The following is a 27902-nucleotide window of genomic DNA, read 5'->3' as shown; positions in this document are numbered from 1 at the left end:
AAGACATGGGGAGACCAGCTCCAGCTCAGGGCTAGCTTAATGAGAAGCTTGTAACCATGGATGCGAAGGTGCTGATGCTTGTGATTTAATCGATGTCACCAAAGCAGGTGTTTCGCCGCCTTTCCCAGTTTGGGGAAAGAGGGGGCCTGACTAAGCCATGGATAGCCTGGATGGGGTTAATTAATCCAGCCTCCATTCGGTCTAGTGCCAGATCCCTAATGCTATTTAAAGCAGCGTGGCGATGAGGGTTGATTTTACTGGCATGTTTGTTTCATATGTCAAAAGAATGCCTGCTGATCCATGCACATTTTCAACAGAACCATCCATGCACAAACAGCTTAGTGCATACAGAGTATTATTATTAAAAATACCTTCTCTGCGACATGACTCGGGAGGAGATCTTATCCACCCAAACAATTCGGACCCACTTCGACGGCTTGATTAATCTTCACCCAATCAGCGTACTCACTCGGCTAATCCTTTGTTTCCCACCACATGCGCCATACATCTTGTACCGGATATGTGTATGAACATCTGGAGAGGGGACTGAGAGAGCTACTAAGATTCTATTATCGCACGAATATGAGCTTTTATATTAGGTCTTTCCTGTTTATACCCTTCTACTATCCTTGTACCGTTAAGTTACGAATATCTCGTCTTCATCTTGCTAACCACCGGCTCCGACTCCATTATCTCGGTAAATATTAGATACATTGACCAAGACATCTTGGTCGAGGGTCCCAACTCGGCAAAAGACGTCAATGAAGCTAGTTTACTAGCAGCAGACACTAGACTATGCGGGCTGTCCCAAAAATCTCCACATTTGAAACCCTCCAAAATGGGGAAATGGTCGTCCGTGGCACTCAACTTGCATTAGCGAGCTCACCACCAATCGGCGACCTAATTAAGGATCACTCCCAGTTTCCAAATTCTGGTAAACGAGGGATTCACATTTCACTGCGCCTCACTAACCCAGTGAATCCTTCACAGGGTCCTTCATGGTGCTAGTGCCTAGTCTCATCCCCGGGTTGCTTCGCCACTTCGTCTTCCTGGCTTATCGTATAGACCCCGCTTTCTAATTTCGACCCCCGCTATGTATAAGCCAACTGCATGAATACTGCGTAGGATAACGTGGGGTCCGTAAGTTGCGGGCTTGTCTGAGGGAATTAAGCTTGCAATTATGGTTGTTAACGCGGGATATATTAGGGCAAGTTCCTCGAGACTATCTGTGCCGGTAAAATTTGAAATAGTCGGTGTACTAGTGCTTATGACACGGGTCTGTTTTACTAGGCAAGTGGGCTTCATCTGCATCGTAAGTGCAGCTTTTGCTTTTGGATACATCGTGGGGTTGCAGTGAAGGAGGGGTTCCTTTAATATACTAGGGATCCTTTGCGAGCTACTGTCTTGAGATGGCCTGTAGTTTCATATCTTGACCAAGACAATCCTGGCTGTGCAATAGATATCCAATTATATGACTTCATTGAAAGGGAGCAAGGTGGGCTTGCTGCTATTTCCGATGATTCCGAACAGATTATCTGATATGCTGAATCGGTTGGGAAGAATGACCGTGTTCGATAGGTGGTTGAATACTAACTTAATCATTGAAAGTTGATTCTCGTACCGTTCAAATTTCTAGCGACCAATTCAGGTTTTACTGAACAGTCTTAGCACTGCGCAATTATATGTTCAAATGACCGGGCTATTCTGTCAAGTGACTTGATAGTTGATGTTTCACATATTGATGGCCTCTTCAGCATCAAATCCCACCCATTTTCGAATAGAATATGGAAACTGTGGCCTGCAATGCTTCATTCTTGTTAATTTTCTCCACGTAGATGATAGAACCTGACCTTACGAGTGGCGCAATGCCAGTGATCATCCTTTTTCTAGCTTTTCTACTACATACAGCCTGCTAATGAGGCCACACGAAGCTACAATGGGAAATTATCAAAGCTACTCTATGATACAAGCAATAAACAGCAATATGCAGGGTCACACAAGGGCTATCCTCAGTCATGGGCTGTGTCATGTATGAGCGTAAAGAATCGCAGTGACTGAATAGCCCAATCCCTAGATATATGGAGCTAAGAGAATAAACTGCATAAGCTGATTCCGTCTCGCATGTAAAGTTCAAAAATATTCCGAAGGGAATGCAAGAGTGATATCCACTGCAAACACTGCAAACAGAAGCTCACCTCCGATATCACCGCATTCAATGATAGCACAGTTAATTCCAGATTCATCTCATAATTGCACCACAACTCTACGGTAAACAGCCATTAAACAAGTTATAAAATACCTACGCAAGCACAATTACTCCACCAGTAGAATCCTACCAACAATCCCTCACTACGCCGTCCATGACCCCATAGTCCCAACACGTAACACCAAAAAAAGAAAGACCCGCCCTCATGCCGACAAACCCAAGCTCATCGCAAAAGCCCCCGGGCCCCAAATACCAAGTCCTCACACCAGAAGCCGCAAAACTGCGATCACAATTCGGATCATCACCGTCACCCCCTCCACCTCCATCCTCCACCGCACCACCCCTCGCTCAGCCCGCCCCGGAACCACCTCGCAAGCCATTCTCCCTCTTCTCCCACTTCCGAAGTCGCTATGCGACGCTGCCCGTTCCTGTCCGCACAGGACTCCGTGTTCTTCGCATATTGGCGCCTATTGTCCCGATTGGGCTCTTCTTCTCCGAACATGTCCTGGGGGTCATGTGGGTTAGCGGGCCGTCAATGACGCCCTACCTCAACGAGGACTACGAGCAGATGCATACGAAGCGCGATATGGTACTTGTGAATATGTGGCCGTGGGGCGGGGCCGGGTGGCCTTGGGAGCGGACGAGGAGGTTGGAGAGGGGGATGGTTGTCACGTTTCGGTATGATTCTGCTCGGATCTATATGGGTTTCTTTTATGGATACGGTGGTTTTATTGACTGTTATATTTTTGCTAGGTCGCCGGCTAACCCGGGCCATATTGCTATTAAACGTGTGGTTGGACTTCCGGGGGATCGGATCACAACTCGCGATCCCTGTATGAAGCCCTCGCAGATTGTGCCGTTTAATCATGTTTGGTTGGAGGGTGATGCGGCGGACCCGAAGAGGTCGCTTGATAGTAATACTTATGGGCCTGTAAGTATTAGTCTGATCACGGGTCGGGTGATGGCTGTGATGTATCCGCGGTTTAGGATGCTTAAATGGACGGACTGGGAGCAGGGGCTTGTCGAGGGTGATGTTGAGCGCAAGTTAGGGGATAATTATCGTCACGAGGTAAGGGATCGTGTGTCGAAGGAAGCGGTCAAATTAGAGCGACCTGTTCTATCATAAAGGCTTCTACTTCTTGCCATTATGGGTATATGCTGTACTGTACATAGAGCTTCTGTATTATTATCAAGACGCATGTATGAATACGTAGAAGATGCAGGAAACATATAGGGCAATGAGCGTAAGACGCACGTAAAGAGTTGAGACACTAATATTTCTGACTAGAAGCCGTGATTCACCCAGTGAACCAAAGTATTTGACTTGGCTAACTGTTTGTTGCAATCACTCGAACATCTTCCGGCTTGCTTTCTTGCAGCCGATCAATCTCGGATGCAATGCTCATGACCCAGCGATCTTTGTCTACCCGACTCCGTGCTTTAAACACCGCAGTTCGCCCATGAACACCCAGCTTGGAAACTTGCTTCAGCGTCTGCTTTGTTTCGCCTTTCACCCCTCGCTCACGTGCTCGAAAGAGGTTCTTGCGCAGAGGCTGCCAAACCACGAAGGTAATGGCCGTGTCTTCGTCACTGCTCGTATAGGCGTCTGTAGAGAGATAAGCCCGGGGCAGGGTGCGATGGCTTGGGCGATTGCTATCGAACGTTTGATTGGTGTAGAGCAGATCAGATTCTGTCAACAGTCCCGAGTAAACGTAGCAGTCGCTTAAATCTATAGTTGCTTCAAGGCTAGAATGAACATGAGGGATCTGAACACCATTGCGCTTCCTCAACGAGTTCCGGTAAATCAACAGTTTCCCGTCAGTAAGAATAACGTTACATCGCTTGAATGTTGAGTGCCGCCGTGGTTTTCGGAAGAGTTGGCCAGACATCTGGGAGATATCAGCATCGGTGATTATCCAAAAAGGGCATAGGTGACCTACATTGATCGCGCGACATCCAGTCAAAGCACACATATTGTGTAACAAAGGTGATGCTTCTGCCCTCCTGACCTCCCACTTTTGGGCGAATTGCCCCACCACAGACTCCATCTCTTCGTCGATGTCCAGTATTTCCAGGTTGCGTTGCCGCAAGATCTTGAGCTCCGCCGCATCAGCCGCACACCGTGCTTTCCAGTATTTCACAAGGGCATCAAGCCTCTTCATCCACTCATTCTTAGTCCGCTCATCGTACGCCTGAAACCGGACAACAAGGTCATTATCAAGAAGCATCTCAAATGTTTTATCGTCGTCGAACTTCTGGGTTGCGCCGTCATCTCGCCGAGTGTCTCTTGCTTCAGGATTGAACTCAACATCTGGCCCTTCCCGGATATTTCGGTCGGCAGGGCAACTGTCACGGTGCACATCACGCACTTCATGCACTTGGCAGATATCAATGTAGCCATCAGCATTGGTCAGATTGTGAAGGTTCCTGCGAAGCTGCGCAAATGCTTCCTCGTCGTGTCTCTTTATGTGCTCCTTATTGCCACTTGAGAGCCAAGTTATCTCTCCGTCCTGTATTGGAAACGGATCAATGTCGTATGAAAGTGGCATTTCATTCAGAATGTCTTGCGTTGATGGGATATTCGAATCATCTGCACGGAGTCTTGGAGGAGCTGGCGGCAGAGACTTCGCGGGTCTACAGAAGAACAAGTAATGGTCTTGGGTGAAACAGTATAGGCGCTTGAAGAACATTTTGTTCATACGTTGGTGCACACCTCTTTGTGATGTAAGGCGAATCAGGAAGCCTTCCACTGGCTCTGGCTCTTCGTCCCTCTTGTCGTCATTATGCACATGTGTACGATAGTGTTGTCGTGGTCGTAGCTGGAGCTGGTGAGTCCTTTGCATCGCTAGGGTTCCGTACATTCTTTCCTCATTAATGCCGTGGACCCATTCCAAACGGTCGTATCGCTTCCAAGCAAGGCCCATCCTCTCAGTTTTAGACCACTTATGCAATACATCGGTCCATTCAGGGTGTTTATCCAACACTTCAAAACAACCACGTATAATGATCTCTGCTGCTGCTGCTGCCTTCTGCGGGGCAGAATGAGCAAGTATTCCACTTCTCTCATTCTCTTCGAGACGCGCTTCCAACTGCTCGAAAGGGTTTTTGAATGTAAGCGACACCCCAAGGTCTGGTACGTCAATTGAGAGTGAAGACGCCCGGCGTCTTCCTAACGCATAACCTAGAGAGGTGTACCATTCAACAGCGTGCGCCGTAGATTTAGGCCGTATGATGTAAATTTTTGTGCCATGCTTGGAGGGACCCCAGATCACAATAGTCTTATCCAGAGAAGAGTACAGGTTCAACTTTGCCTTCTTGCGACCCAACGGAATCTCATGGTAAGGTTTGGCTCTAGTGTTGTATCTCTGTATCTCTGGGATAACACGCGTCTTGTACATTTGCAGAGTAAACGGCGCATCCTCATCGGACGTCGCTCGGAAAACCACTAAGAATTCCCTCCAGTTATCGGCAACCCTAGTTTCCATGCTCCAACTGTCATTTTCACCATAGTCTTCGGGAAGTTCATGCTCCGTCTCCTCGATTCGAACAAGCATCCTTTCAGCCTTGATAATCTCGCCTGCTTTTACCTTGCGTCGACGTGACAAAGTTCCTGAGACCATATTATGTGTCCTTGAAATCCGAGATTTGAGTCGTTGTTGTCTATCTAAGAGATTATCGTTATATTTAATAGCCCGCTTGTGGAAACGAAGCCGTTCATCGCCAAGGTCTTCGGTACTTTCAACTTCCTGAGTTTCAGGGTCCGGTGTTGAGAGTGCTCTAGTAACTCGTCCTTTACCTTTCAGCGGTGACCTAGATCTTAGCAACGGGGTCGTAGATCCAAGTTCACTTTGCGATGCCGTGGGGCTTGACTGACTGGCCTCATACTGACTCATGGTCCTCGATGTTGGTTTGCTCAGTGGTCTTATGGTCTCCACACTGCTGTGGTCACCCGAAGTCTGCCCCACACTATCTGTGCTGGGGGCAATCTCCCTTGCTGTCATGTAAGATTGCGCATCTGTCGCTGTACTAGCTGGAGTCCGGTTGTGCCTCTCTGGGACCAACATTGAGGGGCCTGGTGTGTCAGAGGTATGGGGGGAGGGCGCTTCAGTGGTTTCCCCTAGTGGTTCACTTAAAGTCCTAAGGGCCCTATTACCACCAGCCTCCTGCTCACTAGAGTCCTCTGCCTGTTCGCCCTCTGTAGTATCCTCTGGCTCATCGTTCTTTGTCTGTTCTGGAGATAGCTCGATTCGCTCCGGGTCCTGCGTGTACTGCGCAACATCGGTCTCCGCCCGAAAAGTAACGGTTTTGGAGGAGTAATTCTTGAATTTAAGTCGCGTTTTGTACCATGATTTGCGGTGGTTTTGCAGCCAGCCTTTGGGGATTGGGCCGATGAAGAACCGTCTGCTCGTTACATGGACATGGTTGGCTGAAGCATAACGCTTTAGCAGAGATTAGTTTTCCTGATAGTGTATAGAATGATGATACCCTTACCAGCTTCTCAGCTGTGTAGAACTCCGGTTCCAGACCATGGTGGTGGTCATCAAATGCGGTGTGTAGGTCGGTCTCCATTGTGTCGCCAGCATGCTGAGCTAGGGGGTAATGAGTGCTCATTGCACGTTTCTACAACCATTAGATGAGAATATAAGGAGAGAGATCTTATATAGCATTAGAAAAATTAGCTCGATTAGCCCCCAGACCTATCAAGATCCACAGAGGGGATGTGCAATCAGGAACCGATCGATCAGCCCCGGGTCTCGATGGACTTCAGGCGATGACGTCGTTGTTCTTCAGCTCTGGTCACACCGTTGCTTTGTTTGTGCTGTTTGATTCGTTTGCAGATGTAAATCAGGGGCCGTGGTCTGGACCCGCTGATTGGCCTGGCCGCTTGCGTGGCATTGTCCCGCTAACGGCGGTGTGACAGTTAAACATAACAGCTGGTCTGCCCCTCAACTGCTCAACTGTCTCCTTTCTCTCTACTCTACTTAGTTGTTTCTTTGCTCTTTTCTCCCATTCCTATCCTCGTACATTACAATTCAAAATGGCTTCCAAGACCTGGTTTGATGGCCTTAAGAGGTCCTTCGCCGATGTTCCCGTTGGCGCAGACAACTCCATTTCTACCACCGAGTTCCTCGAAGCCTCCGAATCCCTCACTACTTTGTTCGGTACGAGATTGAGCTGACTTGACCATTGAATCCGTTCAGTCCTGACAATACTTAGATGTGCTCGGCTCCGTGGCTTTCACTCCCGTCAAGAACGACCTACTTGGAAATGTCAAGGTCCGGAAATTTTACCCCACGTTCAACTGCATGAATATCTAATTTCGGTATAGAAACTCAGAGACCGGCAGCTGGCTGCCCCTGCTGAGTCTGAGACTGTTCAGTCTCTTTCAGTGAACGAACTGAAGACCAAGAAGCACACCGCCTCTGAAGGTCTACTCTGGCTTGTTAGGTATGAACTAATTGTTGCCCTCACCCCTTTGTCAGGGGTCGAAACGTCTCCACTTATGGGTGTTTCGAGTATATGGTGTGGTTGTAATTGTATAATTGGCTAACCACTTGAATTTAAACAGGGGCCTTGACTTCACTGCCCAAGCCCTCCGCCGCCACGTCGACAAGACCGGTGAGGAGCTTGCCAGCTCCTTCCGTGAAGCCTACGGTGTTACCCTCAGCAAGCACCACAATTTCATTGTGAAAAAGGTCTTCAGTGTGGCCGTAGGTGCTGCTCCTAATAACAAGAACTTCTACAAGTCCCTCGCCTCTAGTACCGACGATGTCTCCGCCGAGACCGAAGCGAAGATCCAAGAGCAGTTGACCCGCGAGGTGAAGGCTCTGGAGAAAATCGTTTCCATTCTTCAGAAGTTCCAGGAGCAGCCCGATGCCAAGTGGTAAATCTAAAGATGGCCACAGACACTGTTTTCCGTTCATCTACAACCCATTTCTAGTGCATAAATTTCAATCGCATGATGCTCCAAACATGTATATAGGTGACTATGCATACCTGATTTCAGAAGCGAGCAGGACCTCTATTCAGGACACAGTTGCTTTACGAAAGGGCTCATCCTATCATCTTAAGTTATTATAGAATACTACATATTATGTTGCTGTGCTGGCCTACCTTTGACTTTCTTGGTCACCATTGTGACTTGGCAGATCTAGTCAGACGGCTTGTGTCTTACGATTATGTCATGCATTAGTCCTAGAATATGCGCTGCAGGTCCGTTTAAGGTACGACGATATGTACGCACTTTAAATTTGCAAGGAGTACCTGGATACTGGCGTTATCTTTGATCAATGACATTCGTAACTAGCAAATAGGAACTTCGTTAATAATAGTATTCAAGTCCCCCCACCACCTCTCACTGCTTACCTTCTACATCATCCATGGGGTAGCTTTATACAGCTAAATAGCTCGATCTCGTGTCTAGTCCCCGCATTCCAATTAGTTCTTGGAGCATGGCCGACAGTCGTTATGTGGAACACCATAGTAGTCACGGGAATAACGAGCTTTATCATGTGTCTACTAGTAGTTCAGCAGGATAGTGACAGTCATTGACCAAAGTTAAGCGTTTAGAAGAGGGGCAAAAGTTGATAGTGGTGCAATATTGTGGGTCTTCCAAAGAGGATCCAGTAGAATCTAGATATATGGAGTTGACAACCCCGTTCTCGGCGATGCTGACGGCCATGCGTTGTCGAGCACTGACCGCCAAGGCAGTGACAGCCAACACGCTGAAAAAAGATGCAATATATAATGGCCTCAGCTATGCTTTGACAGATGACTGCTCTCGAGGGTATGATTTGAAGAGTTATATAGCTGAGAAGGTTCAGCTGGAAGAAAGTTGGATAAGAAATTCTTATCTCTTTGAGATAAAGTTTACAGTAGGTGCGATAGCAGTCACTGGAGGTCGGTTTCATATAAACAATGGCTTTGTTACTTAGAACTAAAAATATCCCACAGAGGTGACACCCGTGCACCTTCAAATGAGAATATCCACAGAGAGGACTCCAGCCTTATGCATGTCAAACAAGATCGTGACACAATGCCTGCGTCAGAGTGAGGTAGCCTGAAACATTCACAGCCAAGGTGGACTGTCAAAGAGAAGCTAAGCTCGCCTTCAAGGTTCAAGCGCATGTACTCCGGACTTGTTGCCGAATTGAATACCGAAAGACGGCTCTTCTCTTCAATGTAAGGTTAGACTCTCGCGATAGTCGAATCTAAATGACGGTATTAGCTACGGATCGGGTTTAGATCACCATACCAGGATTCGATCAACATAGCAGCCGTCAACAAGCAATGCTGTTCTACTCGTTAAGGGGCACATTTACTGCGGAAAAATGTACCTAAATCAACATTCCCCGCTGCGGCAGTTGAACGGCGTGGAAACGGTGGGAGAAGCTAAGGAAAAAGGGGAAGGCAGAAGCCGCTTCCGGTAGTGGATTTGCACTAACAATTCCCAAAATAGCAAAATTGATATGCAGTGCACGCCTGACGAAGGTACTTGCTTAATGAGACAAATCGCTGCAGTTTCGAAACGGGCCACTAAGAGGCCGCTCGCCAATGGAGCGAATAGTAGTCTTGCTTGGCATGGCACTAGTATCTAGATCGTGCTTCTCCAGAGGATGTCTTCGGGGAGGAGAATTATCATAGCTTGTGTCTGCACTCAGTGGAGGCCCTGCTTATTATTAAAGTAGGTATGTATATCTCCGCATATAGTATATATATGTGTATGCGCAAGTGGTAGAATGAAAGAGGGTCAATGAACTTGCAGCATCACGCTTCTGCCCTGATTTAATCTTGTTATGCACAGCAAAGGGCAATGTGACAATGACACAGGTGAAGAACGTGCTAAACATATTCCATCGGCAAAGCAGATAAATTACTGTGGATTCCCGGATGCCACTACTGTGGGGTGGGATCCAGACCCTACTAACTTAGGGCTAAGCCGCTAACGCCCAATTTGGTTGAACTCCCACTACGAGGTTACTTTGAATGTAACATATCGCCGCGGTTGTAGCTTTTTAGGGATTAGTCAACATGTGAGTCGCCAGGCTGTTGTGGGTAGCACAATGCAAGTGTATGTGCATACAAGGTATTGAGTGAGACAGTTAGCTCTATATTCATGGAAAATCAGACCGGATATCCTGGAGAGAAAAACAAGGATTAGAGAATAGTCTAGAAACTAGCGATCCTCACGCACTACTTAGCGATGGTGATAGACACGCTGGAGGCTGAAAAGGGGTAGTTAGCGGTTCATAGTTGGTCTTCGGTGTGCTGATCCAAATGATGGAAGAACCTTAGTAGCCATCGCTTCGACCAACATAGTACTTCGAGTCGTGAATTCTAACATGTCGATCTTAAGATGGGATCAATTACTCCGTACGGAGCCTGTTTTTTCATCCGGATCTTCGATCAGCACTTGATGCTAGGGTACCACGCACAGCAGAGTTTCATTCTCGTATTCGATCTCCAGAAAGAGACGACTGGGCATACACATGTGATGATGATCCTTCAGAATGTAAAAGGGTATTTAACTTAACTGCTCCATAAGTTAAATGTTCCTGACGTTTTCGACCAAACCTATGACTCGTTAGGCGGTATATTAATTGAATATCATTACAATTATAGCAAGCGGGCTAGGATCGTGAACCATGGATTGCTCACCCACTCTGCCCTGTAGCACGGTCTGGAATGTGCATAGCTTATCTATCCAGGCGAAAAAAGAAAAGGAAAAGAGTTAAAAGGGAAAAGAATTTGGTGGCTCTACGAATTAGCCTCGCTTGGCAGATGGGCTACTTAGGTAATTTCTGCCAATAACTTAGATTTCTTCATGGCCAATGGTAACCCATGTGATTGTTATAGCACGGTCCGTTCATATTTTCTAGGGATTTTTTGCAGGCGCGTACATTGTCTGATGCCAAAGCCTCTTGATATTCCATTCAGAATTGAGATTTGATGAGCATTAATATTTCGATCAAGGTAGAACGAGGTCCTTGAGATTGCCGGCGAACATGTTACATTATCGGGCCGGAGCGGACATTATGATGGCTATGGCTCCGCACAAGTCCGTGTTTGCCTCCACTGATGAACCGCTTCACCTTCGATGTTAGGTAATTCCAACCCGTCCGTGTCCTCGCCTCTCCACTTGATCCCTTCGTCGGAACCATGAACCGTCACAGGCAGAAATCCACTCTAGTACCGTGGTCGACGCCCATAAATCTTGTCCGAGACAGAAGAACTCTACGGAGTAGCTTCTTCTCCTCACTTGAAGTCTTGACATTGTACAAGGTTATACATACATACTACACCATGCATCGTGACCCCTGCGCCTTGGGGCAACAAAAATAAGAACTAGTAGACAATAGACCAGCCGAGGTCATCCTTGCAATTGCGCACATGCCCTTGTTTAGGAAGCTCGCTTCCCAATAGCGTCCTGTAAAGTCCGGCTATAAGGCACGTTTAAAGTTCTACTCTACGGCATGCTGCTGTTCGAGCCACATAAAACGAAAATGGCAATGGCACTATCCCCACACACCCAACGAAGTGGCACCTGGAGTTGGTTCCAGTCGGCACTTTCGATGCAACTAACTCCCTGGAGTCGCATGCTTGCCACTGCGACTGTAAAAGTGTAATTGTCAAGCGTACTTTTTTAGCGCAGAGTCCCAGTTTTGTGCCCCCCCCCCCCTATAATGCTTGGATATCCCGCAGTTGGATAGATGATGTCTTGAATTACCTCTCATTTTGTGGTTATCTTTTTCCGCTCCTCCTTGGAGATGTCCTTGGCTTTCTAGATTATGCATCCTGCTTGATCTAATCAAGCTTTTGCTTCACGATGGTAGAATTTAAGGGCCGCAGCGAACAAATCTTTGTCGTCACCATCGTTTTTCTGGGAATTTCCTTCATCTCCGTCTGTCTACGATGTTTTGTCCGGCTGAGGTTGGTAAAAGCCTTCGGGTGGGATGATATTTTCATGGTGTTCGCAATGGTATGTGGTTGGCTTACCGGTAGCCGTACTAGGCATTGTTGCAAGTAAACTAATCATGTTATGATTCAATCGCAGGCATTGAATATATTGTTCGCATTATGCGGTATAACAGGGGCGGTTTATGGTATAGGTCGAAAGTTGATAGACCTTGAGCCTCAACATATTGAAGCCGCGTTGTTTGTGCGTGGACCCTGAGCGATCCCAGATTGAAATCCTGCGCATTCTTTGACTTACGCTCTCGATATAGTGGTGGTGGCTCGGCCAGACAAGTTATGTCTTCACATGTGTGATTGCTAAGATTTCTATCGCACTGGCACTTCTTCGCCTCACGGTCGCTAAACTCCATACGATACTCCTCTGGGTCGTTATTGGCGTCTCGACTGTCGTGGGCCTTGTGTTTTGGTTCATGTTGACATTGCAATGCCAACCGGTGCAGTATTTCTGGCAGCGGATGAGGCCGGGGGCTTCTGGAACTTGTATGAATGTGGACCACCTTATTGATATCGCCTACGTTTACAGCGTCTTCGCCACGGTCTGCGACTTTATCCTGGGTCTGTTGCCCATCGCCCTGGTGTGGAACCTGCAAATGAACACGAAGACAAAGGCTGCTTTGGCTGGTATTTTGAGCTTGGGTTGCATGTAAGTCTAAGATTTCCACATGTGCATCCGTTTGCCTTTGGTTCGATTGCTAATTGTCTGGTGTTTAGTGCGAGTGCTGCCGTTATAGTCCGTATTCCTTATCTTCACCACTATAAGGACACAGAATTCCTCTGTGAGTCCTCGCTGGCATCCTTGCGCTGAACCGGTAGACTCTCCTGGCTAACACATACTTAGATGCAACAACCGACATTTCAATCTGGTCAAATGTTGAAGCTGGCCTTGGTATAACTGCAGGAAGTCTCGTCACTCTACGCCCACTCTTCCGATGGTTCCGGGGAACTAGCTATGGTGCCACCCATAGTGTAAAAAGAACGACCGGTAGCGTCCCTCTGTCAAGCATGAACGGCAACGGGACGGGGCAATCTAAGAATGATCGTGCGGCAGCGACAAGGTACTGGAGACCTGATCTCGATCCCGAAGACTCTCATGCGATTGTCACCACAGTCCAGACACAACACAGTGGGAACAGCAGCCAGGAGGACCTGAATCCTAAGCAGCATCCTATGAACGGTGTCAATGTGCACAAATCATTCTATGTATCATCCGATGAGATGTAAATTATTAATTATAATTCACGACACGAATTTACTAGAGTTGAGACCAAAAAAATGAAATCAAAAAAGAAATCAAAACTTCAACTTGCTTGAAAAATTTATCAAAATTAGGAATAGAAAAGTTAGTATATCAAGGAGACTGTTGCTGCAATGGATCAGTTCAAAGTGATTTGCTACTTGCATCGGATTGGAAAATGTCAGTTCCGTACGTGGCACGTGGCGTCAGCCAATCGAAGACGCGCCACGACGGACCTCGAGAGTTAAGCGGCGAAACCTCCGGAAGGAAAATTATAGTGTCGAGGTGGCTTCTTTGCGGCGTTTCTTGACGGCCTTTTACTTTCGAATCCAACAGCAGGGATCAGTAGCCTTTCTTCTCTTTTTCCTATGGTTTACTGAATTTTCCGTCTCATCTTCTAGCCTCGCGTCGTTTGACCCGGGTCGTGGTCATTCGAGTACTCACCATGTTAGTTACGTTCTCTTGTCGCGTGCAATTACAGGACTGACCTGCGTATAGGGCAAAACTCGTAGATGATCCGCAGATCAAATATGCGTCGTTCCATAACCCACTTCCTGTCCAGCTTCACACTTATGTCTGGCCGTTTCTAATCGTCTGGCCTGCGTTCTTCTCCGTCTACCTCTCTCCTGAGCGCTATGATACATATATTCAGGGCCAAGAATGGACCTTTGTCTGGCTTGCATCGATTATCACGGCTCAATCGCTCCTTTGGTTGATGACGAAATGGAATATCAATATCCAAACGTTGTTCACGGCAACCAGTACCAAGTCGATCGATTCGGCACAGCTCATCAAAGTGATCCCCGAGGCCAACGCCGGATCCGCCGAAATATGTCCTTTGATACGCGATTCCATGGGTGGAAAGATTACACTCTCGTTTTTGTTCCAGAAGCGTCGGTTCTTGTATTATCCGGAACGCCGGTGCTTTGGACCCCTATCATACGTCCTTGATGCCGAACCCAAGCCCGCCATCAAGGTTTTCCAAGAGAATCAGGGATTAACGTCCAAGGCCGAAGTAGAGCGCATCCAGCACCACTATGGGGACAACAAGTTTGACATTCCTGTTCCAGGGTTCATTGAGCTTTTCCAGGAGCATGCTGTAGCACCTTTCTTCGTCTTCCAGATCTTCTGCGTCGGATTGTGGATGCTGGATGAATATTGGTACTACTCCCTGTTCACACTCTTCATGCTTGTTGCATTCGAGAGCACCGTGGTGTGGCAGCGCCAAAGGACTCTTAGTGAATTTCGAGGAATGAATATCAAACCCTACGATGTGTGGGTGTACCGTGAGAAGAAGTGGCAGGAGATCACTAGTGACAAGCTTCTGCCCGGCGATCTGATGTCAGTGAGTCGGACTAAGGAAGATAGCGGAGTGGCCTGTGATATTCTTCTGGTCGAAGGCAGTGCTATCGTCAACGAGGCTATGCTCTCTGGAGAGAGTACTCCACTTCTGAAGGAGTCTATCCAACTTAGACCTGGAGACGATTTGATCGAACCAGATGGTCTAGACAAGAATGCCTTTGTTCATGGTGGTACTAAGGTTCTGCAGATCACTCATCCGAACTCTAACTTGGAGGAATCGGAGAAGAGCACATCGAAGGTTCCTTCTCCCCCTGACAATGGTGCCATCGGTATCGTGGTGAAGACTGGCTTTGAAACAAGTCAAGGTAGCCTCGTACGTACTATGATCTACTCGACAGAGCGCGTCTCGGCCAACAATGTGGAAGCTTTGCTTTTCATTCTGTTCCTTCTCATTTTTGCCATCGCCGCTTCATGGTATGTATGGCAAGAAGGTGTCGCAAAGGACCGCAAGAGATCGAAGTTGCTTCTTGATTGCGTCCTTATCGTCACAAGCGTCGTTCCTCCTGAGCTTCCCATGGAACTCAGCCTTGCTGTCAATACAAGTCTTGCTGCTCTGAGCAAGTTTGCTATCTTCTGCACCGAGCCTTTCCGGATTCCCTTCGCGGGACGTGTTGATGTCGCTTGCTTCGATAAAACTGGTACATTGACCGGAGAAGATCTCGTCGTCGATGGTATTGCGGGTCTTACTTTGGGTCATGAAGGCGCGAAGGTCGAAAAGGATGGCGCTCATACCGGGCTTGCCAAGGGCGGCAACATCGCAGTTGACACAACTCTTGTCCTTGCGAGCGCTCACGCTCTCGTCAAACTGGATGAAGGCGAAGTCGTTGGTGATCCAATGGAAAAAGCTACTTTACAGTGGCTCGGTTGGACCTTGGGCAGGAACGATACTTTGACCCCCAAGAATGCATCGGCAGCCGATCCTTCCCGTTCCCCCGAGTCAGTTCAGGTCAAGAGGCGATTCCAGTTCTCCTCGGCTCTGAAGCGTCAGAGTACAATCGCAACGGTTATCACTAATGATCGAAAATCATCCAAGAAGACCAAATCAACCCTCGTGGCCGTCAAAGGTGCTCCGGAAACTATCAGTTCCATGCTTGTGAATACCCCCCCCAACTATGAAGAGACATTCAAGTACTTCACTCGTAATGGTGCCCGTGTTCTTGCTCTCGCCTACAAGTATCTTTCTCATGAGGCCGAATTGTCCCAGGGACGCATCAACAACTATACTCGTGAGGAAGTAGAATCCGAACTGATCTTCGCCGGTTTCCTTGTCTTGCAATGCCCTTTGAAGGAAGATGCCATCAATGCCGTGCGCATGTTGAACGAGAGCAGCCACCGCGTGGTTATGATTACTGGCGATAATCCATTGACCGCTGTTCACGTTGCGCGTCAAGTTGAGATCGTAGATCGTGAAGTCCTGATTCTCGACGCCCCCGAACACGACAACTCGGGAACAAGATTGGTCTGGCGGAGTATCGATGACAAGTTCAACCGTGATGTGGATCCTACTGAGAACTTGGATCCTGAGATTTTGAAGACAAAAGACATCTGTATCACCGGCTACGCTTTGGCAAAGTTCAAAGGTCAGAAAGCCTTCTCGGAGCTCCTGCGTCACACATGGGTATATGCTCGCGTTTCACCGAAGCAGAAGGAGGACATTCTTCTCGGCCTTAAGGATGCTGGTTATACTACTCTGATGTGTGGTGACGGCACCAATGATGTTGGAGCTCTGAAGCAAGCACATGTTGGCGTTGCGCTTCTGAATGGATCCCCTGAAGATCTTACCAAGATTGCTGAGCACTACCGGACAACAAAGATGAAGGAAATTTACGAGAAACAGGTCGCCATGATGCAGCGTTTCAACCAGCCATCGCCGCCTGTACCTTTGCAAATTGCCCACCTGTATCCTCCTGGTCCCGGCAACCCGCACTATCAGAAAGCCATGGAAAGGGAAGCGGCGAAGAGAGGATCGGCTGCTGTAGCAAACGCGCCAAACCAAGGAGACGGCATTCCCACTATTACATCGCCTGGTGCGCAGGCACTCCAACAGTCCAATGCTAATTTGACTCCTCAGCAGCAGCGCCAGCAGCAGGCTTCTGCCGCGGCGGCTGGATTGGCAGACAAGCTTACCAGCTCCATGATGGAACAGGAATTGGATGAAAACGAACCTCCCACCATCAAATTGGGAGACGCATCGGTTGCTGCGCCTTTCACTAGCAAGTTGGCCAATGTTATCGCCATTCCCAATATCATTCGTCAAGGCCGTTGTACACTCGTTGCAACAATCCAGATGTACAAAATCCTTGCTCTGAATTGCTTGATCAGTGCCTACAGTCTGAGCGTTATCTACCTCGATGGAATTAAGTTCGGTGACGGTCAGGTGACCATCAGCGGCATGGTGATGAGTGTCTGCTTCCTTTCAATTTCACGCGCAAAGGTAAGACATCACGTAAGTGGCATGTTCAATACGATGCTAACTTGATATTCTAGTCCGTGGAAGGTTTGTCCAAAGAACGCCCTCAGCCTAACATTTTCAATGTATATATCATTGGCTCGGTGCTTGGGCAGTTTGCGATCCACATTGTGACTCTGATCTATCTGTCGAACTACGTCTATTCAATTGAACCGTACGTCTCTTTGTTTAAACTATGCCAGGGTATTTTACTGACATTCCCTAGGAGGAAATCCGACATCGACTTGGAGGGAGAGTTCGAGCCATCCCTACTCAACAGCGCCATTTACCTGCTTCAACTCATCCAACAGATCTCTACCTTCTCTATCAACTACCAAGGCCGTCCTTTCAGAGAGTCTATCCGCGAGAACAAGGCCATGTACTGGGGTTTGGTGGGAGCATCGGCTATGGCCTTCTCTTGCGCTACTGAGTTCATTCCCGAGCTCAACGAAAAGCTGCGCCTCGTCCCGTTCAGCACAGAGTTCAAGGTCACGTTGACTGTCCTGATGATCTTCGACTACGCCGGTTGCTGGATTATTGAGAATGTACTGAAGACGCTGTTCAGTGATTTCCGCCCGAAGGACATCGCCGTGCGCCGTCCGGACCAGCTCAAGCGGGAAACCGCTCGTAAAGCCAAGGAGGAGCTGGAGAAGCTGTCTGCGCAAGAAGCGCAGAGGAAAGTTTAAATTAATTAATCTTCTCTAGATCTTTTTAGGGGGTATGGTGTTTAGATATACTACTGTTGCTGTGAGCGGATAGAAGTCTATGCTTTTGGCGTGTATGAGAGAGTATCATGCCGTAAAGTTGTTCTATACAATACAAGTGTTAGATAAGTATAGTCAATTAAGGTTCGAGATCACATTCTACTGTGCAAATGGTGTACTGTTGATAATTCAGGCCAAGTCCAAGTCTTGGTACAGTACAGTACAAGTTCAAGTGCCATGGATGTTTCTGCCTCAGGCATCATAGGGGATCCGCGCCCCTCATCAGCCAGGATCAGCTGCCTTACGTGCTACTTTACTCGCATCCCCAAAGCTCCGCCTCGATCCAGAACTGAAACATCACAGCTGCGCTGCATGCACGGCTGGTTGTCCCACTATTCCCTTTACTCTTCCCTTCTTCTACCTTCCCGCCCGGATCGCCTTATCTGCCGCTTTCCGCGGAATTTTCCTCCCATGCTCTACTAATCTGAGCCAATATGTCCCGGAGGACGCTGGGTGGAGGTCGTATCCTAGGCAGCGCGAACGCTCTTTCCCCATCGGCTTCAACCCCGTCTCCGCAACCCAAACCGAGGCTCTTATCACCGACCGCCAGCAGCGTTTCCCTCAGCTCTCAGGCCTCGGCCTCCCAATTCTCCTCCGAAACACAAGATCTTACCTCTCGCATCTCTCTCGATAATGTCGGTACCTCGATTCCTGCCGCTCCGGCAGCTGCCGGAGCTCAACTGGCTTGTCCAATCTGCAGTGAGGAGATGGTATGTTTACTTGCCCCTGGACCCCTTTGTCCATCGTCTTCACATCTATTCCCAGCGCGAGGCGACTTACTGACGACCGTACAGGTAACATTGTTACAATTGAATAGGTATTAATCCCTCCACGAATTCTATCCCGCTCCCCATTGATACAGTCGCAGACATCTCGATGACGTACATCAGAACTTGGAAGATGAACGGCAGGATGAAGTCAAGGATTGGTTCAAAACGCAGATGGAGAAAGCGAGACGGTTCCAACCTCTTGCCGTCTTGAATCAGAAATTAAAGGGGTTAGATGTTTTCGAGTCGAATGACAATCTGCAAACCTTCGCCGGCCCCAGTCGTCCTTCTGGACTCATGCAAGCGCCTGCCCCTGAACAACCGAAACCACTTGATCCTGACGATATCATAACAAAGGATCATTGGCAAGCGCGAGGCCTATACGATGTTTGTCTGGAACCGTCGTGCGGGAAGCGACTCAATGCCACCAATGGATGTGTCAACTGTCGGAAATGCGGGAAGCTATTTTGCGAAGAACACACCATGTACCAGATGAAGTTATCGAGGTCGGCGCAACATGAACCGGTAAGAGGTTTATGGTGTAGGGTTTGCGAAACGTGTTATAAGTCTAGGGAGGGGTATAATGATCACAATGGTAAACCGGATCCCACGTGTGCGTCGCACCATAATTGCTAATAATTACAGGCCTAGTAAGGGACCTGACGGATGATTTCAAATCCGCGAGAATGCAGACAGTCGACAAGGCTTTCTTAGAGGTATCCCGGCTAGAGAAGCGTTTGACAAGACTCACCCAGCTATTGGCTAGCTTGCCCGTGGAGCAGATCCAATCGAACACCAGTAAGATCTGGTCCATAGCCTGGCAGAATGACCAACGAAAGGCCCTTGAGCAAACAGTCGTCAGCTGGCAGGACGACTCAAGTGTCTTGAGATGCCCATTTTGCCAGCAGGACTTTACCAGCTATACTTTTCGAAGACATCATTGCAGAACTTGCGGGCGAGTTGTCTGCGGTGACCCAACAACCGGGTGTTCTACGGAAGTACCTCTGAGCATCACCCCTTGTAAGTCTCTCACTTACTGGCTAAAACCGCCTCCACTGATAACGTGTAGTATCGAAGGCATCTACAGAAAAGTCCAGTAATATGGACATAATGAACATTGATGTCAGGCTCTGTAAAGAGTGCAGAGCAACATTATTTGATCGTCGAGACTTCGAAGCCGACCTCATGCGGAAACCCCCAGACTTAAGGGCTTATGAGAATCTGGTACAGTTTGAGAGGGGCATTCGAATCCTTCAGCCTAAATTTCAAAAGCTATTAACGGCTTTACAGTATGTGATATGCTACCCATAGATATGCTGTTTGTCTCCTAATCACGTACACTAGAGACCCCAGGCGACCCCCGTCGTCCGCTCAAATAGCCGAAGCTTCCAAAATCCGCAAGCGACTTATTGATTCCTTCGCCCAGTATGATGTCGCCGCTCGACGCATACGCGACTTGCCTGCAGAATCTTCAGCGCAGCAACGTCTCCAGAAAGCTATATATCAGCAGGCCAGCAACTTCCTTCATCTTCATATGCTTCCTCTGAAATCGCTGCCCAAAGTTCTCAAACATTCGACACCCAACGGTCGACTACCAAGCTCTCCTACCAGCTCGCCCAGCCCTAGCAATGGTTCGACGAGTGGTCATCGACGACAAGGCTCTGCCTTGTCAAATCTTAAGTATAATAGCGTGGCTGCAAGTGTTAGTAACAGCAGCCTGGCCAGCGACACAAGCAGCGCTATTTCCGCACTAGAAGCAGAAGAAAAGTCGCTACGTGAGCGGCTTATTGTTCTTGAGGAACAGAAATTCTTCGTCTCTGAAATGATTGCCGATGCGAACCGACGTCGCAAGTTCGACGAGGTCAGCAGTCTAGCAATGAACGTGGAGGATCTCTCCCGTGAAATTGACCGTGTGAATGGGATGCTGGAGAGGCTAGACTTTGAGAGTGTCTATACCAGCAATCCGTCAACGGACTGATAGCGGTTTACAGAAATCGACTTACGTTGGTTACGGCTTACATCCTCTTCTTGTCTGCGTAGCAATAAAACCTAATGAGTTTTGGTCGCATTGTGGTTGAAGCGGCGTTTTGGCATCGATAATTTTGCATAGCATTGGGCGTTTTGTGTCTCGGACTTCCCCTTAGTGGCCTTTACGATAGGTTTGTTTGCCGTTGCTTCAAGTATGTGACCATAGCCCACTTGGCTTGGTCTGTCAACTGTTCTATGTGTTACATATGATAAATATATCAAATACCACATGAAGTCTACACATTGCTATTCGCCAACCTGCACCTCTATCGTAGCCTTGAAATACAGAACCGGAACTGCTCAGCACAGAACGTGCCCTTATAATGGCATTCTCTGTCGAGAAATCAATTTGATCCTTGTGCATCGATGTCTTTTTGGTGACTGAGTTATGCAAGTAGCACGGTCTTTTTCAAGTCTACGTGTAACGAGCAGCCCTTTGTCCGGTGGTCATTTTAGAATCAGTTCAATGCCAAAAGTGAACCGTACTCCGGCGGACAGAAGAGGCAAAATCAATTAACGGACATAAATTCATCGTCCCGGGATCCCGTGCTCACTTCAAGCCCTATACAGATCTACAACAACCTCCTTTAGATATGATATTAAGAGCCAATTCCCACTAATCAGAGCATGTTAGCTCAGAAGATGAGCGGTACGAAACCACGTGATCTATCAGATATAGAGTGTATAAACTAACATATAACAGCCGGGCTCATAACCCGGAGGACCTTGGATGGACATGCTAGGTTTCCTTTTTGCCCCTTGTATCTCTGTTATAACCTCATTTCCGGGCCCTAGGCGGCTTTCTTTTTAGTGTCCGGGCTTGCTAGTCTAGTTTCCGTGGTAGCCGAGAGGTAGGGCTGGCCCGGGAACGTTGCAATGGTTGCTACTGAATCATGTATATGGGACTAGTTTGCGTAGCATGTCTTGTAGACAATTTTTATATAATGTAGCTGTAATGCTCCCTGACATGTGAACTGACTTTGAGACTACTATTGTCTCTTAGCTGGAGGGCCTGGAATGCTCTTATATTAAGTATAAATGCTGAGCTCTTAGGAATTTATAATGACTCGGGTTATCTGAAAGATGCTCTTTTGGTATATTTGATATATACTTAGGCTGTGTAAGTTGAAATAGGCTCCCTCACTAGTGGCAATATGGATTCACTAAACAGTTGCATGTATTCTATGAGGAAAGGGGAGGGTCTGTACTAGGTATCCTTAGAGCGCTACTATATAAGGTTGGGAAATGTTCCTTATGCCATAGTGGCTTCTAGAACAGAAAACAATCATGCCTGTAAAGGGTAAAAAGAGAGAACAGCCCTTATTAATACTCATTGATTGGTGAATAGTGTTAATTGGCTTACTATCTGTTGTGGACTGTAGTCTAGTCCATGCAATATAACAGTGTTGCTGACGACAACACACAGTGAAGATAACGGCACAATGTCATGGGAATAAGTACAATCTTATATTTTTCTTGGCTTTACCATGTATATGATTATTGATTTAGGGCCTTAGTGATCTACCATCTAGTTCTACTTCCGGTTACATGGTTGGGCTTACAGCTCAGTCTGGGATATCTTCTGGTCAAGATAGAGGCTCCATTCACCAAAACCAAATTGAGTTCTTAAAAACATTACTAGCTTCATTTGGCGCTTATCCAAGCAAGATTGACTTACACGGAGTCGAGATATGCTAGATATCGACTTATACATACAAATAACTTACACCATCTATAACTTAATCTTTAATCTCTGCTCCTCCCCAGCGCAGCCTTCCGTCTCTTCTCCATCGCATACCTCCAACTCCGCGAGACCCCAGCGGTGACAGCACTTTTTACACTTTGAGTGAAACTTGGCCATCGAACTGTCTCTTCGATCGTTTTCCTAATCTCACTCCCCAGACCACCATCTCCAGCAATCCTCCGCTCAAACAAACCATCCTCAGAATGGCGAACACATTCACCCATCTCCCCCCAAATCCGATCAAACCGCCCCGGAGAAACGCTCAATTTCGCTTCATATCTCCAATAAAGCCTAGTCCGCAAAGACTCAGGCAACAACCTCACCATATCGCCGCGCACAACAGGATCCATATCCTGCTCTATCCCACCAACACAACCAAGATTCAAGCTCACATTCTCTAGCCCCCCAATCAAGCCCCCATACAACTCCCGAAACGCTCCAAGCTGACCCCCAACAATGCTCTCAACCTTCCCAGGATCATCGCCCCCAACCACCATCCTCGGATCCCCCATATACGACAACCCCGCTAACGTCGCATAAAGCTCCCACTCAGTAAACCTCCCAGGAAGCAACAAGAGTGCCGTCCTCAACGCAGAAACCAGATTCGCACGTCCTGCATCCCGAATAGCCGCATTATCTTGCAGAACCATAACGGGTTTCTGCATCCGGCCCGCAAGATAAAGCGTGTTCCAGCCTACGAGATCCCGGCGTAGCGTCTCCAGGTTCACGACACCGTACTTGATTAATATTCCATTGACGGTGATGAAGGGGTGGAAGTAGACTCCTGCGCCGAAGTTCTCCTGGCATTTGGATATGGCGCGCGGGCCTAGTGAGCGGAGGAGGGGTGGGTAGTGGTGAGGGTGTTGTTGGAGGTTAATGGTGTGCCAGGTATGGGCGTGTGAGATCCCGAAGATGAAGTCGATCATTTTGGGGTGGGCTTTTTGGGCCTGTGATATTGCTGGGGGTGGGCTTGGGTGGAGTTGGGGATTGGAGCTGGTCTTGTTAGTGGTTTGGGGGAAGACGCCGGAGCCGTAGGCGATGCTGTAGCTGATTGGGGCGCGGAATTGTTGGGTTATTTGTTGTAGGGCATGTTTGAATTCAGGCTTGGGTGGCATTTGGGGCGATCTTGGGTTTTGGCGCTGGCAAGTTTTGTTTATCTGACGGTCCTGGATTGGGTATGTTTTTAGGGTTAGTTGAAGGTTTTGTTACTCGTAGGAAGAAACAGGCAAAAGTGCTTTTGATAATTTGGACTATGCTAAATCAGGTGACACTATATCTAGCTACGTAGTACTCAATACTAACCATACTAAGTAGGTTTTCTATAAACTACATTACTCTCGTTATTTCGGCATGCCGAATAAGCCGTGTATGACCATGAACAGTGCACACAGTGCACAAATAATATGGCAGGAAGACCAAGGAAATCTATACAGGATAACGCCGAAGTTCATCAGCCATCAATCAAAATACATTAACCTGATAGAACCTAACTATTGAAACGTTTAGCTATGCAGGCGTCTCAATCGTATCTGCAAGTCCTGGGAATCCCATAAGCAGTTCATCCAGGAAAGAAGAGTTATAAAAATCAATGTCTTGAAAAGCCGGATCAGCAGACAAGGAATCGTTCCCAGCTTCGGCAGAACTCAATTTCTCGACCAGATCGCTGCATGTTGTCAAACAGTTATCTGCAAGATCCCAAGAAAAGCGGTCGCGATGTGTTCGGAGTGTACTGATCATGTCTTCAGCAAGTTTGAGGGGAGCATTGGAGTGTGCATTCCTTCTGCGAAGACCACTTCGAAGCAAAAAGGTGGTCGCGGAGGTCAAAGAGAAGGCATGTACAGGGATCCAGAAACCACGAAGATGTGGCTCATCCAGCTCCCTTACCAGATGAACGATTTCCTCCGCCGCTCTTTGTGCTTGTGTATAAAATGGAGAGGTGGTGTCATCATCAGCTTTTATGTTGTCCACGTCGAGGTCGAGCTGGATGCGTCTGAGCAAAAGCTTGACCGCTAGATAGGCTAGTCGGAAATTTGCCGCCCCTGGGGCATTTAAATGAGTCCCTCGGAGGGCGATGCGACGGACATCGCCGCTCAAAGATTCTTCCCAATCTGTGAGAAGCCGCTCGAGGTCTACAGAAGACATTTCTGGCGGATACGCGGTGCTCTCGGAGACCTTGTATACGTGTTGAAGATAAGTACTCAACACATCAGTCAGTGTGATCAAAGAGAGGAAGACCAGGGCAGCTGCTATTTGGGAGTGAGAAGCATTGGGGGAACAAAGGTCTTCCATGGCCGGATAGGGCACGTCGTATTGCGCACGGTGGATCTGGAGGGGGGTCCCGTAAGCCAAGCTGCACCTGAGTGGATGTATCAGCGCGTGCAAGACGAGTGTATAGATACAAATGCTTAGTACCAACGGTCATGTATGATAACCAGCCACCAGATGCGAATCCGAAAACTTTTCACCATTGGACGAATATTCCAATTGGAAGGGTCACGGTTTAAGCCTAGAGCATTGGACAGGGCGACTGCAGTCCCAACCATCCCCCCGTTGCCGAATATGGAGGTACTTGGCCTTCCGCAAACATTCAGAATGATCGCCATGACCGTCGATATCCCAGGGGACAGGAATAGCTCTGAATGGAGAGCTTCGTTCGCTTGGTTCCAAATAAAGCGGATATCAGGATAGCGACCGGACCGCAAACTAGGGGAATTGTCCCAGTAGATCAGAGCGTTGGCATATAGATTGCATAGGAGAGCCGGCGAAATATTCTCTTTATGTGTGGAATAGACATGTCGAAAGGACATTTCATCGAATATAGGAAAGCATATGTTGGCATGGTGAAAGAACCTATATATTACATTGAAGCAATCAGCCGGTCCTGAACAATTGGGAGTCAAGTTGACTACTCACAGGTCCACAATGACATCGACCTCTGGCTCTAGGTATTTCTCGATGAACTCGCACTTGGTAGCGGGAAGTGACTGAGTCGCAGAAACTCCTAATGGCCGCCTGGGTACGGTGTTGAACAGCACTGGTCTCACAGGCCGTCTCGAGTTCGGATCTGTCCGAATTATCGACCTCCGCCGAGCATCCGGAACGGTAGAGAGGTAGCTCTCAAGGACATCGTTATCTTCAGCAACTACAGGACTGACTATATGCGAGCTATTGTCGCCGACCTCGGTAACAATGCCCACCAGATTAGGAAACGCCTCTCGGGTAAAATGTTCATGAGAGGGAGGGCACGATTGTGTCTCTAGGATCGCTGCGGGCCTGCTGATTGTTCGCGGGGCAAAATCTCTTGAGGGGCTAACTGCGTCTACCGGATGAGTAAATGCCTGTTGGCTCTTCTTCGGTTGTGCTGCCGTTCTCGGTGCCTGTCGTGACTTGGGCGTCAACTTCCGCGGCGAAGCTACGGACCCTCGTTGGGACTTATTTCCTGGCCGAGGATAGGTACAATCTGTACCATGAGCCCGGCACATGATACATTTTCCCGACGAGTCTGTTGTCCTGCAGCGGGACTTGCGCTTTTTGCAAGGTAGGCAGGCAGGATACAGGTGAGACCGATATGGCCTGGCTTCAGCGCTGTCTCCATCATGGCAAACACCGGAATCTCTCTCCATCTCGATTGAGTACGTACTTCTTTTCCTTTTGGCACCGGGAGGCGAAGATGGAAGGCATAACAATACAAGTGGGGAGAAAGATATCTGTGGTTCCGCGGCAAACCCCGCGGCCAACTCCACCACTATTGGTGATAAGGTATACTCACACCATCCGCGGCCAACTCCAGAGTATACTGTAGAGCACCCGGCTGTGGTGCTCACAGTTGGTATATAACTGTGAAAATGGAACATTAATATTCATATCAAGTTTCCCCTGTTGCTTATCTCAAACAACTTCCAATACTTTGCTTTCGTTAGTCCTCCTTCCTCTAGGCCCTAAGTCAGAATCGTATCAGCATACACCATGGCCTCCACAGATACAACCGCATTCTTTTCCAGGGCAGACAAATACCTAATGAGAACGGGTGTCCCCTACTCCCCGGCTATTATGCAAAAGGCCCAAGGCACCAGACTTTACGATGTCAACAACAGACAGATCCTGGACTTCACCTCCGGCCAAATGAGCTCTCTCCTGGGACATTCTCATCCGGAGATCGTCGAGGTAGTCCAGAAGTATGTCGCAGAGCTTGACCACCTCTTGAGCAACATGATTACCTACCCTGTCGTCGAGCTCGCTGAACGCCTAGCCCGTTTCCTTCCAGCGCCCCTAGAGAAGTCCTTCTTTCTAAACACGGGGTCTGAGTCCATAGAAGCAGCCATCAAGATCGCCAAATGCTATACTGGCAAATTTGAAATCGTCGCTTTCGCCGCAAGCTACCACGGATTGACTCAGGGGTCGGGCTCCGCGACCTACTCAGCCGGTCGTAAAAGCGGAGGCCCCTGCATGCCGGGCCAGCTTGCCTTTCCTGCGCCATATACTTATCGCTCGCCTTTCCGTAAGCCCGATGGATCGTACGACTGGGAGGCAGAGATGGACTTTGGCTGGTCAATGATTGACCGTCAGAGTGTTGGCTCCCTAGCTGCGTTTATCATGGAGCCTATTCTCTCCACAGGCGGTATTCTCGAGCTTCCCCAGGGATATCTGCAACGCATGAGCTTGGAATGCAAGAAGCGCGGTATGCTGATCATTATGGATGAAGCTCAAACCGGTGTAGGTCGAACTGGTCAGATGTTCGCTTTTGAGCAAGACGGAATTGTACCCGATATCCTTGCGTTGTCGAAAACGCTTGGATGTGGTTTGCCTCTTGCATCGGTCAGTACAACCGCTGAAATCGAACGTGGGTGCACCGAAGCCGGCTTCCTATGGCTCACCACCCATCTTAACGACCCACTTACCGCTGCAGTGGGCAGTAAGGTCCTTGAGATCGTCGAGAGGGATAACATCTGCCAGCGAGCTGCGGAGCGTGGCGCGCAGTTGCGCGACGGTCTCCTTAAGCTGCAAGAGAAGTATTGGTGTATTGGTGATGTCCGTGGTCGGGGTCTCTTGCAGGGTATCGAGATTATCTCTGATGCTGAAACCAAGGCCCCTGGGCCAGACCTCGGACAGTTAGTTTCTGATCGGGCTATGGCGTGTGGTCTCTCGTGCAATGTTGTAAATCTCCCAGGTATGGGGGGCGTGTTTCGTTTGGCTCCGCCTGTTACCGTTACCGCAGAGGAGATTGAAGAGGGTCTTAGGATTCTAGATGAGGCGTTTGGTTATGTTTTGAACGAGAAGAGGAATTAGGTTTGGAATTTGAGTCGTCAACATTTAGGTTGGGGTTTGTCATTTTATGGCGGTTTTGTCTAATGTTTAGAAATTGTGGTACCAAGG

General features: G+C 48.3%; 8 protein-coding genes across 8 annotated transcripts; 6 read left to right on the top strand and 2 right to left on the bottom strand.

The window, feature by feature from the left end:
• Positions 1-2015: 2015 nt before the first annotated feature.
• Positions 2016-3332, top strand: AO090012000778 (putative mitochondrial inner membrane protease subunit Imp2; the record flags this gene model as incomplete). The annotated part of the gene is made up of 3 exons (XM_023236625.1): positions 2016-2037; positions 2647-2884; positions 2960-3332. 3 exons carry the CDS (start codon positions 2016-2018, stop codon positions 3330-3332), a joined length of 633 nt encoding a protein of 210 aa, XP_023091534.1.
• A 202-nt stretch (positions 3333-3534) lies between these two features.
• AO090012000777 (uncharacterized protein) lies at positions 3535-6775 on the bottom strand (the record flags this gene model as incomplete). Its single annotated transcript, XM_023236624.1, has 3 exons — positions 3535-4095; positions 4147-6632; positions 6733-6775. The coding sequence occupies 3 exons, from the start codon at positions 6773-6775 to the stop codon at positions 3535-3537; spliced, it is 3090 nt and encodes a 1029-aa protein (XP_023091533.1).
• Positions 6776-7244: 469 nt separating this feature from the next.
• On the top strand, positions 7245-8094 carry AO090012000776 (GLTP domain-containing protein; the record flags this gene model as incomplete). The annotated part of the gene is made up of 4 exons (XM_001727681.3): positions 7245-7368; positions 7424-7482; positions 7536-7654; positions 7776-8094. 4 exons carry the CDS (start codon positions 7245-7247, stop codon positions 8092-8094), a joined length of 621 nt encoding a protein of 206 aa, XP_001727733.1.
• Positions 8095-12032: 3938 nt separating this feature from the next.
• AO090012000774 (putative integral membrane protein) lies at positions 12033-13402 on the top strand (the record flags this gene model as incomplete). The annotated part of the gene is made up of 5 exons (XM_001727680.3): positions 12033-12185; positions 12261-12365; positions 12433-12824; positions 12893-12957; positions 13020-13402. 5 exons carry the CDS (start codon positions 12033-12035, stop codon positions 13400-13402), a joined length of 1098 nt encoding a protein of 365 aa, XP_001727732.1.
• Positions 13403-13860: 458 nt separating this feature from the next.
• Positions 13861-17912, top strand: AO090012000773 (ion-transporting P-type ATPase SPF1; the record flags this gene model as incomplete). The annotated part of the gene is made up of 4 exons (XM_023236623.1): positions 13861-13862; positions 13914-17211; positions 17265-17401; positions 17453-17912. Coding segments are annotated over 4 exons (3897 nt in total).
• Positions 17913-18424: 512 nt separating this feature from the next.
• Positions 18425-20735, top strand: AO090012000772 (putative vacuolar segregation protein (Pep7); the record flags this gene model as incomplete). The annotated part of the gene is made up of 6 exons (XM_001727678.1): positions 18425-18700; positions 18785-18807; positions 18859-19352; positions 19403-19777; positions 19827-20046; positions 20102-20735. The coding sequence occupies 6 exons, from the start codon at positions 18425-18427 to the stop codon at positions 20733-20735; spliced, it is 2022 nt and encodes a 673-aa protein (XP_001727730.1).
• Positions 20736-22531: 1796 nt separating this feature from the next.
• AO090012000771 (phosphatidate cytidylyltransferase) lies at positions 22532-24671 on the bottom strand (the record flags this gene model as incomplete). The annotated part of the gene is made up of 2 exons (XM_023236622.1): positions 22532-23695; positions 24414-24671. 2 exons carry the CDS (start codon positions 24669-24671, stop codon positions 22532-22534), a joined length of 1422 nt encoding a protein of 473 aa, XP_023091531.1.
• A 1824-nt stretch (positions 24672-26495) lies between these two features.
• On the top strand, positions 26496-27815 carry AO090012000770 (aspartate aminotransferase family protein; the record flags this gene model as incomplete). The annotated part of the gene is made up of 1 exon (XM_001727676.3): positions 26496-27815. The coding sequence occupies one exon, from the start codon at positions 26496-26498 to the stop codon at positions 27813-27815; it is 1320 nt and encodes a 439-aa protein (XP_001727728.3).
• Positions 27816-27902: the final 87 nt, after the last annotated feature.

Source organism: Aspergillus oryzae, chromosome 4, assembly GCF_000184455.2.
Source record: "Aspergillus oryzae RIB40 DNA, chromosome 4".
NCBI lineage: Eukaryota > Fungi > Ascomycota > Eurotiomycetes > Eurotiales > Aspergillaceae > Aspergillus > Aspergillus oryzae.
The sequence above is the reverse complement of the archived record's forward strand: the minus strand, read 5'-3'. Positions and strand labels throughout refer to the sequence as shown.